This window comes from Mugil cephalus, chromosome 16, assembly GCF_022458985.1.
Source record: "Mugil cephalus isolate CIBA_MC_2020 chromosome 16, CIBA_Mcephalus_1.1, whole genome shotgun sequence".
In the NCBI taxonomy this organism is placed as follows: domain Eukaryota; kingdom Metazoa; phylum Chordata; class Actinopteri; order Mugiliformes; family Mugilidae; genus Mugil; species Mugil cephalus.
The window spans coordinates 7,453,559-7,466,962 of record NC_061785.1 but is presented as its reverse complement, the minus strand read 5'-3'; the positions used below and the strand labels follow the sequence as shown (position 1 = coordinate 7,466,962).

Below are 13,404 nucleotides of genomic sequence, written 5' to 3'. Positions count from 1 at the left end.
AAGTTTTTTGTTTGGCCTTCAGGCAAGCTACTTGGAGAATTCTCTTTAATTAGCTGCAGCTGATAAAATGTTCTGCTGGTGACATTTATAATGGCCAGAATGCACAGGAGATCATCACAGAGAGGGAGGGGGTGGGGATAATAATATGGCTCGAGTGATGCTTACTTAATTACTTTGTAGATTTGTAGATTTTTATAAGTTCCAGCTGCTTTACCTTAACCTAACCGGGGAGGAAGCCACGCGTGTCGTCCCGCTCTGGACTCTACGAACGCGTCCTGACTCCCGTACACGTGTTAAACGGGGGGAGGGGATGTGGGCCATGTTTCAGCACAGGGTGGCACAGTTAATGGTCAACAGTAGCAGCAGCAGCAGCAGCAGCAGCCCCCATCACCCAGGCTTGTTGTCAAGACGGAGCCACCTGCAAACAGCAGCTTCTGGTTGCTAGGTAACCGGTGTCAGATGATGATAGTGTGGCAGGGAGGGGGGGGCTTTTTCGGGTTCTCCCGTTACCAGTAAAGTGTCTTCTGCGTCTCTTCTCACCGGAGGCAAGTAGTCGTAGTAGTAGTAGTAGTAGTGGAGGAGGCCAGTGGCAGGAAGAGACTTCTAGCTCCCCTCGCCACATAATGGAAACTCTGGCCTCATCCCCCCGGTGCGCCACGCCGCTGCGTCCCGCTGCCAGACTCTGACTAAGTGTTGCTGGCTCAGGAAGCCGCAAGCCTCCAGCCCGGGCCGAGTCCAGGTTCCACAAGTATTCGTCTACAGGAATGATTAGAATCATAAACTTCTTTGGATCTTTTTTACCGAGCGAGATCGCGCAGAAACACGGAGCGCTCATAAATCCGACCAATCATCAAGTGGTTTTAAGGCCTCTTTTTTTTTTTTCTTCTTCTTCTTTTTTCTTTTTTTTCTTCCTCCATTCGCCGGAGGCCTAGATTTCCAAAATAATTTTCATTGTGACCCAGTTCTCCTTTTTTTTGACAACTGGTGCGCATTCTAATTGAGAAAAATGTTCTGTTTTTAGACAGCTAAATGAGCTCGCCACGTTTCATCACGGGGAGGTTCGGAAAGATTTTTGTAGCCATTTAAAAGTGAGAATAATAATATTAATAATAATAATTTAAAGGCCCCAAGTTTGCAACAACTCCCTGAAACCTCACGTGGTAAATCTGTCAGAGGTCTTGGGAGGTGGAGAAAAACAGAAATCATCACGTTGTAGTTTCTCTTGCAACTGCAAATCGACACGGTTGAGTCGTAAATAATGAGTAAAAGACAAGAGAAAGATCGGTGGGATGCTGCTTAATAATTGCTTAATTGATCAGGTTTTATTATTAATGTCATTAAATCAAGTATTTTTTGTCTTTCTGTGGCGGATTTAAATAAGCAAAATGTCACATCAAGCTCTGGTTACTTGATTTGTCAGTGTTTTTGACACGTTGTCGACTAGACGCGATTAATTAAATGGGACAGGAAAAAAAAAAAATAATAATAATAATTTGAGGATTAATCACCGGTGAAGAAAATCATTAGTTGCAGCCCCGGATCTGACAGCAGGCGAGTGTGTGTATGTGGGTGAACGTGTGTTACATGCATTTATTCCTTTGGCAGGTAAAACCCACAACAGCAGCTGCCTCCCTCAGTGAAAATTAACTCATCCCAAATCATCACACACACACACACACACACACGAGCGCGCGCACACACTCACACACATTTGCAGCCTGGCAACAGTTTAGCAACGAGCAGAGGAAGCGAGAACGCGGAGGAAAGGAAATGAGGGGGATTAATTAATGGAGGAGCGAAAATTAAGAGCACTCTACCTCCCGCGGCGCTGACGTGACCCCTGACACTCTGCAGACCCTTCACCGAGCGCGTTTTATTGATATTTGATGCGTGCGTGGGAGTCTGGCTCGGCGTTGAATCTGGGGTGGTCTGCAGTCGGGCGGGTGCGCGTCTGTGTGTCTGTTCCTGCGTGTTGCCGCTCACAAGTTGTTGCGGCGTCGTTATGGCGAGACACTACAGGTGAACAGGGTGAAGATTTTAACCAATAGATATCACCGTGAAGCTTCTCCAGCTGATTACTTACATAAATACAATAATTTTTTTGTATTGCAGGTTTTCTGTGAATTTGTATTTACATACACAAATGAGGAGTGCTTTAATATGCGCTAATTTGCATACATTTCCAGAACAGAAATCTGAATAATGGCTAAACAGAGGATCAAAATTCAAAAGTTTCACTTTGTTAACGTATTAGATTTCCAGGTATTTACGGAGGGGATTCTGGATATTTCTTTTTATCACTCCGTAAGTCACAAAATACAGTCAACAGTCCAAAAACAAATCTAATTTCCTGTGTTTTTACGAGTAAACTGTTAAATAAATGTACATACTCTGTAAATACCTGCAGAATGTAGTTAGGAATACATCTGGAAAGTTTGGTTATGTGTAAGTGCTACTGAAGTGGAGATTTCTGGCTGCAGAAAAACAAATTTTGAGAAAGTATATTTTTATTGTAAACCGCTAAGTACTCAAATCCTTCAAAACACGTCATTAATGAAGCAAAGCAGAAAAAAAAATCCCAAAAATAGTTCAGTGGCGATTTTGCCTGTTGTGTCTTACAGCAAGAGAGCCGAGGGAGGGGGCTTGTCACAGTGGATGTTAAAGCTTGTTCCTCAGTGAGGCCGTGATCATGCAAAGCCATCGGTGAAAGATGAGTGACTTTGAAGGCGGCGGTAAAATCGTAATTTTTGAGAACAGCAGTTTATGGCTGAGGTGGAGTTTTTAAAGCCGCAGCGTGAAATTGAAGTTAAATTCGAGCGCCTTTGCGAACGAGCTCGCGCGGTGCTGATGAAGCTAATCAGTGCCAGGTCTGTCTCTCTCTCTGTGTTTCAATCTGGCGTCTGTGGTGGCATTGTTGCTCCAGCGCACCTGTAGCAACCAGCTGTGTTTGATATGCCAGAGCTCAAGAGAGGAGCGACGGAAACAGGAGCAGCCTGTGGCTTATAGGCGCACGGCAGAGAGTGTGGTACGACTGTGGCGCTCAAAAGAGTCCAAGAAAGGTTTCTGATGCTCCATATATGTATATATATATATATATACATATAAAAAGGAACTTGTGTTGAGAGGAAGGGTTATAATCTTAAAAAGAAAGCAATCAATAACCATTAGTGTGAGTCTGAGAGACTGAGACACATAAATTACAGCAGATTGTTTTGATAGCATGTTATTTACTAGATTTCAACATGCACTCTACTCAGGCCTGCTTCACTGTTAAATATAGTCATTCAAATGAATGACGATACCCCAATCAGGGCTAACATTACGACCACCCACAGGAGACTACGACCTTATTGTGAAATCTGTTCTGCTGTGAAGGTTTTGGATCATTTGTGTGGATGTTGCTTAGACATGTAGCACCCACCTAGACCAGACCACACACCCCCACCCCATAGCAATGACACTCACACACAAGGGACGCACAAAAACACTTAAGGAATAAAGGCCTCCAAATTCACTGGATCACAAACCAATCAAGTATCTGTGGGATGATCTGCAGAGGCCCCTCCCCACTAACCACAGCACACCCTCAGGACCATAGAAGGAGAAAGCTTAAGCAACTAGGAATACGGTGGAACCTGTGGAGCAGAACCGAGGGTTATGCATGTAACCCCGGTTCTATGAATTCATCAAAAGGTCCCCACCAACAACATCCCGTTTCCAGATGCCACAGGACACCCTCATGGTCCATGTCCATACTCTTATGAGTTTTGGAGACACGGGGGAGACCTACACAGACCTTAGGAATGTGGTCATAATGTTATGCCTGATCAGTGTATTTCAAGAAAGAATGATGATTGACTGAACAATTATTAATTACCTTGAACCGATCTGTATTCACTTTTTTTTTTTTTTTAACTACAATCCTACAATACGGGATTGTTAATCAGTTTTGTGTTGTATTTTCTCTGATATCATGATGATTTATTTATATATTTATATATTTACGCAAGCCGTCTACACACGTGAAACTGCCCTCTTGATAACCGTATACATTATCACATGCCGCCTAGATGCACCAGCCCCGGACGTGCTGCTCGAGTATCGCTGCAGAGAGGGAAGGTGCCGATAAGGGTGTCACGAACGCATCACTTATCAGGGACGGGCGCGGTGGTTGTGGTATTGTGCGGCTGACAGACCCAGTGGTTCTGGTTGAGACTGGTTTGATGTACACGCTGTCAGTTTACCACAAGGGGAGCGTTGCCTGTCACCTCCCTGCCTCCGCCGGCCCTCCCTCCCTCCGCCCGAATACATCATCTCCTCTCAATCAAAATCAGCAGAGTGAGAATCAATCTGTCACACAGGAGGACACGCTTACACACACACACACACACACACAAACACACGCCTTGGCTTCACGGGAAAGACAGGAGGCACGGGAGAAAGGGGAGAAAATGATAGAAAAGGAAGAGGGGGAGTGACAGCTGAGGTGAAAGGATGACGGCGGAAGGAGGGGCGGTGATTACCGAAAGACAGCTGGAGAACGGCAGCAGAGGTCGGGAGGAAATCTACGTGAAAAGCGAGATAATGGAAAGAGAATGCGATGCGCACACGGCGAGCAAAGCGCGCAACAGACACGGGCGGAAAAGAGGAGCTGTCAGGAGAGGCTATCACGGAGGCGCCGCAGACGAGGAAATGTGACGGAGGAAGAGTCGGCGAGAGGGAGATTTAAAGAGTAAGAGACTGAAAGGTCAGAGAGGGCGCGCAGAAACCCAGCGCATGATTCACGGAGTTCAGCCGATCCAGCTTGCCGCCCGAGGGTTTGACGCAGGCTGCCAGCCGCTCTTCTCCTCCGCCGCCTCATCTGCAGCTCCTCGCACCTGCACACCCACCGTGTCTGTCTGTAATCATTAGACACAAGTATCTGGTGGTTAGACGGAGCAGGGAGGAAAGGTTCATATTGGCTGTTGTTCCTCTTTTCTGTGGCTCTTTGGATACCACCTTTTTTTTTTGTTTGTTTTTTCAAGGCCCATTTACACAAGTTGAGCTCGGGTAGAGACGCTAGACGTTGCGAGTTGAGCCCAAGTCGGCAACTAGTTGTTGAGGGACGAACCGATTTGATCAACTGGTTTGTGCTGGATGTGTGGAGAGTCTGATGTAGTTCTAGTCAGCTTGTTTTAAGGCCAAACAATAAAAAAGTGCCTGCAGCAAATACCAACTCTACCTTTAAATAGCTGCACTTGAACACACCGCTGAGACCACAGCACACAGCCACGTGGCAGTAGCCTGTACGGGTGTGCAAAAGTATCGATATGGCAATATATATCGCGATATTTTCTTCCAACACAATATCGATTTGGAATGTCTTAAACCTTTAAGACCGGAACATCCTCGCATAAAAAAATACCTGCTGCCTACGGATAGACAAAATTGTGGCTGAACATCGGAAAATTGCGCTTTTTGGGAAAAAAAACAAAAACAAATGCTGCTGTTGGCTGCAGGTTGGAGGGGGGTGACACAATACCTGAGAGATCCAGGAAGAGAGAGTTGTTTGGAGGAATATGTTGGTGACAACATATTCAAAGTTATTCCTTTGAGATGTCGCGAAGGTCTTCCAGATAAAAGCAAAACTCCACAGTGTTCAGCCACACTTTGAATTTTGTCAATAGAGCAAACTACTGTGAGTTACGGTAATTTAAAAACCGTGAGCTTTAACGGATAACCAGAGATGCGTTCAGGCTTTAAGGGGCTAATATTTTTAAAAGAAAATGTCATGTTTTGGGACGATCGTGAACGACTTCCACACCACTTTTTCTGCACAAGTGCAATAAATTGGAAATAGATCATTTGGATTAATATTATTTTTTGACTCAATTTGTCCAATGAGTTATCACTGTCATCTGATATATACACATATATACAATGTGTATTTTAAGCTGCATTTAATATATCCCAATGAACTATGTAGAATATAGCAATATATCACAATATCATAATATCGTAGTAATGCATCGTATCATGACTCAAGTATCGCGATGCGTATTGCATTGTGAAATCACCATACAAGAAAAGGAAGAGCTGCTTTGTTTTTGATCCGGAAAGCTAGAAGGCGCTAAAACCTCTGTTGCTCTGATCTTCTGTTTTAGAGTTTATTCATTTTAGACGATCATGTCGTTTTGGTCACCTCCCATTTCTCTTCTCATGCATGAGCTGAGGACTCGTACCAGCCACAAATTGAAGTCCTAATGTACAGTAGGGCCAACACTGCGCTACACACTTCCAAAACAAGAGCCGCAACGAGAGTGGCACAGAAGTCAATTGCTTGGCTGGTTGTCCATTCTTTTCAATCTGTATTAAAAAGTGCAAAAGTGATAATTTTCTTCTGTAAGAAGCTTGAATCAGTTAATGTTTGATTTGATATTTTCCAAACTGATCCTGTTCAATTATCCTTAACTACCTGTCAACCAGTTGACCAGCTAATGATTCTGCCTGCATGTGTGCACTGTTCCCGATACATCCGCGCTCTCGCCAGTTTGATGTATTGGTGTCAGCCACTGGTGCCCAACCCCCCCCCTCCTCTCCCCCCACCACCTCCACCACACACACCCCCGACAGTAATATTTAATATTCAACAGGCTGTCACTCACACATGCGCCGCAGACAGCCGAGGTTGCCACGCCTCACCTTTTTCCCACTGTCATGTCACCTGTCTGGAACAGGGTATGAGATGAGTAGAAACAATGGTGGTGGTGGAGATGTGGGGGTGGGGCTGGGGGGGGGTGATTCTGTCTAGTGTGTCAGGAGAGAAAATGTTTGCGCATCCGACCTCGACTGTTGGGCTCGGATGCCAGCGGCGCCAATAATAAAGTGCATTAAAACTGGCAGCCGAAGCCTGTTAAGTGATCACCATGACAACAGGCGGAAAGCGCGGGGAGACGACACCTCCGCCGCGGCCCCCCCAGCCCCGAGAGTCTGCACTACTGGACTGCTCACTTTCTGTCTACCAGCTGAGCTTCCTCTAAAGTCCCTCCTGTCGTTTATTCGCTCTCTCTCTCTCTCTCCCTCCTTTCTTCCTCCTCTTCTTCTCCTCCTCAGACGCGTCTCCAAGGAGCTCTTTGGGGCTAACAGGCAGTGTTTAGTCTAGTTTTTATGCGTGCTCGTTTCACATTTTAATTTCTCTGTCTTTTGTTTTTTTCCCCCTCCTGTTTGTTTTACCTGCCTGCCACGCCGCGCACCACTCTCAAACTTACATCGCCTAATCTCACCTCCATCAGCCCTAATCAGCCTCCTCTTCTGCCGTAATCCCAAAGAGCCTGTCCCTAATTAGCCCCGCTCCACCTCCGCTCTCCTTTCCCTTTTTCCTCCGCCAGCCTTATCGCGGCCTGACGGCCCTGACGTCATTATAATCTTCGGCTCCGAGAGCACAGGTCGCACGTAAGCGTCCAGATACAGATCTCGACGGCTAAAGATAAGGGAGGTGATGTCATGAAATCGGCGTCGGCGGGGGGCCTTCCCGTCGCGGGCCTCGTCCGGATCGACTCTTGGCCCTCTTCCGTCGGCTCGCACGCATCCCGTAGCCGCAAACCGTGAGCGAGAGATCGTGACCCGTGCAGCGTTTTCTGTTGCTGGTAGTCAGCGGGGAGCAGTTGTCTTCGTTTTTCAGGTCCGTCCGCCCAGTTTTCAGAAACCGCTCTCTGTAGCGGCATGAATATTGATGCCCCTCACTTGTTAACATTGTATGAAGCAGGGCTGGTAATTGCCTGTCTTCTCGGCGCAACGCGTCTTCTTCAGCGGGGATGTGTGAGAAGGTCGACCCACCGGGGAGGCTCGTCTCTTCCCCGCCTCTCTTCACTTTAAGTGAAGGGGAGAGGAGACAGAACCCGAAAGTGCCGCGCGCACTTCGTCGAGCGCGCCGGAGTGCAGATGTGAGTTGGCTGTGGGTTTGTTACAGGCCTCGCGGCGTTCTGCGTTTCAAGGCGTCTCAGCGACGCGCTGCTCTTTTGAGGCAGGGCAGAGCGGCGGAGCTCGTCTCTGAGGGTACGGCTCCCCTCCCTCTGTTCCACGCGGAGCCACGTCGAATCCTCCGCTTTGAACTGACACATGACGCAAGCAAAGAGCGCGCAGCTGTCGCGCGAGTGTATGTTCATCTTTGCGTGATCAAGGGCGCGTGTGCGTGCAAACAGCGTACAGTCGTTTCCTCTCATCCGCTCTCATTCATGTGTACGTTTCCATCTGTGATGCAGGGGGGAGGCATGTGACACACAGGATTCCTGTAAGTGAGTCTGAAGTCTAATCCAGTCTCGAGTAGGTGCATTGATTTATCGAGCAACGCTTGTTAGTGTGGAGAAGCCCCACTTCCTGCTATATTCTAATCAGCTCTCGTGCACACACACATAAGCAAGGCAATGAAGTGAATCCAGCTGGCAGCAGAATGCAACTTTGGTGATTGTTATGCTAAATGTTTGACTTGAAGTGTGAGTGTTTGCAGTCTGCAGAGTGGGTAGGTTTACAGTACAAAGCGGCGCACTTGTCTATATACATGTGTTTAGGTTAGGTGTCATTTTATTGTGTGATACTCTTTAGCATCACTCATTTTTACCATGGCATGAAAGCAACTAGAAAAGAAAGGGTGACTCGTAGAACAGCATTTTTTCTTTCTCACAAACATAGAGGTGTAGATGCCCTGCAGTTTGTTTTGGGATGAACATAAATTACCATCCCACCACACATAAAAATAAGAAAATCAACACCAATGTATTTTTCCCACAGACATGTATATATATATGAACACTACACCCTAAATCCCTTGCATTGCCCCACTGTAATGTTTCTATTAGATAGAATAGAATGGCCTTTATTATCATTGTACTGTGTTGGAGAGCTTCAAAAATACTTTATAATATTATATATAACTAAAGTTAAAGTTAAAATGCTAATGAAACAAAAATCATAAAATATATATTGTTTTTAGCAGCAGTGGTGAAAGTGTATGTAGATATATATATAGATATATAGATATCTTCTACTCTTATGGTCCTTTAAAGAGCGGTTGGCATGGCAACTGGTAATTGCCATTATGTCACATACTGTTCCTGCAGCGTCAAATAACTAACTAAAACAAAACTTATCGGACAAATTTACTCTTGAACGTGCATCAGCCTTATATTAACTACCTAAAATGAGAGAAACTGTCCTTGGGGTAAAATTACATAAATTATATTTTAGTTCAGTGCAAGTCCCACCCAATAACATGGAGGGGGTGGAGCTTATGACCTATACTGCAGCCAGTCACCAGGGGGAGCTCTGCTTGCTTTGGCTTCACTTTTCATCCATCTTAATTTGCAGTCTCTTGACAAGCTTCGATCTGCGGAAATAAAAAAACTTGTCCCCAAAATAATCCTCCCTCCTATTTCTCTTCTCTCTCCAGGTATTCGGCCCCAAATCATGAACGGGCCCATGCACCCGCGCCCCCTGGTGGCGCTGTTGGACGGGCGCGACTGCACCGTGGAGATGCCCATCCTGAAAGACTTGGCGACCGTCGCCTTCTGCGACGCCCAGTCCACGCAGGAGATCCACGAGAAGGTAAGGGTGGAGGCGAATGACGCGCTCACTCACAACAGCAGAGCAAAAGTTGACAAAGAAATTGAACCAGTCGCTCACTCACGTCTGCCTCTTTTCTTCTTCCATCACGGTGCTGATATGTGAAGTGCTCGGTATTGGCCACCGCACACACACTTGCTGGTTAAAATATAGTGGCTTCATTATAATTTAATGTCACTTTGTGGTACAGAGCGCGATGCCTATATCAGTGCCATTGTTCTAATAGAAAGTCTTGTATGGCTGGGATGCGGTGTAATTACATTGGCTTGTAGAGGCTCTTTATTGCTTTTTATGCAGCGCCGTGGCTGCGAGACAATATATGGCCGCGGAGATGGGTATCGCCCGAGTGCTATTTCTCTATCTGCAGACAGAGTGAAAGCCGCTACATATTCTCCCTCGCTGTTTTTATGAAAATGGGACATATTAAAAAAGAAGCATTTGCATAGAGATCAGTTCAATCAAAGACCCTGGGCGGTGAGGAGAAGCGGGGAAGCGGGCAGCTTTTTGTTTGTTTTAACACTGCCTTATCAGGAACAACATGATTGTAATGTTCACCTCACCAGCATATTCAGCAGTTCACAGTAATAACTTGCAGTCTAGATACCCAGAGGGGCGGTATAGATTGAAAATGTCCAATCTCTCCTTTCTGCTGCATAGATGCAGCGTTGATAACTCTGCATGATGTTGTTGGGCCAGATAGCAGCTGCCACAATCCTCCATATATTTATTTATATATATATATATATATATATATATATATATACACATACATACACAGCAGACAATATAGAAACCTACAGGGAAGACCGGCCAAGGGCGGAAAACGACAGGGGCCTGGCCTTCTAGTCGGTAATCCCTTATTTATCAGGTGATAGGGACCTGATAAAACACACGGGGAAATGCTGATCAAGATCGAGTTACAGCGCCACTTCAGCGAGACCGAATCCTGCATGCAGCACCTGTGCTTCACCAGCATCATCATCATCCGGGGTCGATGATCCCCCCGTCTTTGTGACAGCACCTCCTAGTCACATGTGGCTTGTAAAAGTTGGACGGTAGCCCACATGGCACCGAGTCAATATTGGCCTATTACACCGCTCATCCAATAGCGGCGTTGAGCTTCGGGCTGCGAGTCATGACCGTTGATGTAATGTGCTGGTGCGGCGCTTCTTTATAAGTATCGCTTTGTGCAACCAGTAAAACCAAACCTATAATTATAAATGCTATAATTGGATAGAAGCAGAACCGGTACCAGCGAAGGTTTGGCAATCGTGAAAAGCGTCTGTTAAATTCTTGTTTATTAGGTTCACATTTAGAGTTTATTGATCCACAAGGGAAACAGCTTGGTCACAGTAGCTCTGTTGAACATTAAAAATAAAAAAATAAAAAAAACATATAGAAAAACTTGAAAACCACTACTAAAAAGAAAAATAGTAAAAACAAATTAAAATAAATAATAATAATATATTCATTAGCGAGTGAAATGTGTATGCTTTTTATTATTTTTTAAAACTCATGTCTCCATGGTAAATATGCAAACAGTCGGTTAGCATAGCTTAGCATAGCTTAGATTCGTGTGGAAAATGTCTTGGGAACTTTGCCCCATATTGAGTTTGAGATGTAGGGGAAATTTTGTTAACAGAAGCACCTTGCGTTTGCGTTTTTTGGCATTTTGTGGCCTCCATACTCTTTTTTTTAATGTTATTTTGCCACTTTTTCATGTTAGTTGTGGAGATTAGCATGTCACTCATGTCTCCACAGTAAATATGCTAACAGCCAGTTAGCATAGCTTAGCATAGCTTAGCTCTGTGCTGTAAATGCCTTGGGAACTCTCTCTTTGAATCATCGCGTCTCCTCAAAGTTGTGATTTTTTCAACCTGAATATATCTAGTTCACAGCACATTTTTTAGTGTTATAGTTTTTTTCCTATTGTAACTACAATTTCTCAAATTTCATTAACCTTCAGTGGTTTCTTGTCGCTGCTAACTGCCGAAAGCCATAAGCTAATTTCTCAAAATGTCCATTTTCAAGTGTACTGCTGTCTTTATTTCTTTCAGCTCTACCTTGCTATGTTGGCCTCATTAACGCAAAGTTGTTTTTTTTAAAAAAAAAACTGTCTTCTCCCTTTTCACATCTCTGCTTCACTGCTGAAGTGGGTTTAAAAGGTGGAGTCGTAAGAGGTCGCAGCTTTCTCTGTGCAGTGCGCTCCACATTATATAGTGCGATTGTGTGCTTTTTCTGTTCCGCATCAAGATGTCCTCAACCCTCAGTATATCTGAAAAGCACCAGACTGAACAACGCAACGATCAAGCCAGGTGGGAAACGTCAGGGCTCTGATAGCTACAACCAGCTCTCATGCCCAGCGCATCCACCCCGGTTACCAGTGGGATGACTTCATAGCCAGAAAGATCCCTCCCGGGGAAGCCACAAGCGCACACATGCTATACAGTGTGAGCAAATGTGTATCGGCAAATAAAAACTTCTTTAAAAACTCTCTATTGCACTTTGTCGAGGCCTTGCTTCCTCATCAGGAAAGTCCAGACATCATGAGAAAAGATAGAGGCTGAAAGCAGCAAAGCTTTGGTTATAGTGGAGGTGTGTGTGTGTGTGTGTGTGTGTGTGTGTGTGTGTGTGTGTGTGTGTGTGTGTGTGTGGCGGGGGGTTAGACTAAGTCAGAGTTTCCATTAAAATCGACTACATTCAAGGGTGAATTTCCCAACACACAAAACAAGACGCCTTCTCCTGCTCAAAAACAACATTAAAACTTAATTCTCAGTGCAGATTAAGACACTTTGTGTGTGTGTGTGTGTGCGTGCGTGTGTGCGGTTTGGTCGGCCGTGCACGCTCGTGTGCAGGGAGCTTTTTAACCTTGAACTAGTATCTGCGAGGCCTGTCCCGGACACGGCGCTAATAAAAGCGGTATGGAAATTCAGAGCTAATCTACTAATCACAGGAAAGCTAATGCAGTTTGGCTGGAGCTGTTATTCAGGCACTGACAGTGGCTGATACTGAGGGGGAATAGTTTAGATCCACATCGGACTGAATCACAGGCCAGGTCACCTTGTCCATGCTAAATGGACAGTGTTTCACTGTGATGGTGCCCCTGAGGTGACACAATTCAGACTGATTCACTTCAGTACTTTTTCACACCCAAATGGATTTTTGTCCTGTACCGATGCCTTTATAAGTGCCTGAAGAAAAAGTAAAACTTACTTTCTAAAAAGTTAGTATTCCAAAAAGGAGAAATCCTTGAAAAATCTTGAACTGATTAAGTCAGTTATTCTGAGAGAAAGTGCTCAGTAAAATGACTTAGAGGATTTTGTTTCTTTGTGGGCTTCAATAAAAAAAAATTCACACAGAAGCCCATTTTTGTTTTGTTTGTTTCACACAAAAAAGGAGAAAACTATCTCAAAACAGTTCATGTCTGGAAGTACTGATAAACTTTTTACTGATGAATTAATTGCAGTTATGATTTAGAAAATATTCATTGTTTATTATGAGATATTAGACCCTTGGCTTCCATACAAAGACAATTTAACTCATGAACTACGTCTTGCTCTGTCTTGATTTAACATGAATGAACCCATGTAGTCCATGTTCTTATTTTTCCAAATCTGACTGGAGGGTCCATTAAAACTGTCTGCATTAAGTTTGAGATGTAGCAAAAATTTTGTTTCCACAAGCACCTTGCATTTGTGTTTTTTTTTGGCAGTTTGTGGCCTCCATACTACGACAAGTTAAAATTATATATTTATCCTTCAACTCTGGACGCCTTGACAGGAATGACAAGATATTTATGCGCTGAAA

At 44.7% G+C, this 13,404-nt stretch overlaps 1 protein-coding gene across 3 annotated transcripts in view; it reads left to right on the top strand.

Annotated features, from left to right (window-relative positions):
• Positions 1–13,404, top strand: part of LOC125022172 (C-terminal-binding protein 2) — a 102,051-nt gene that overhangs the window by 74,078 nt on the left and 14,569 nt on the right. For all 3 annotated transcript variants that reach the window (XM_047608560.1, XM_047608557.1, XM_047608559.1), the window contains one exon: positions 9,425–9,579. In XM_047608560.1, the coding sequence (XP_047464516.1) occupies positions 9,425–9,579 (155 nt within the window). The remainder of the gene's footprint in view (positions 1–9,424; positions 9,580–13,404) is intronic.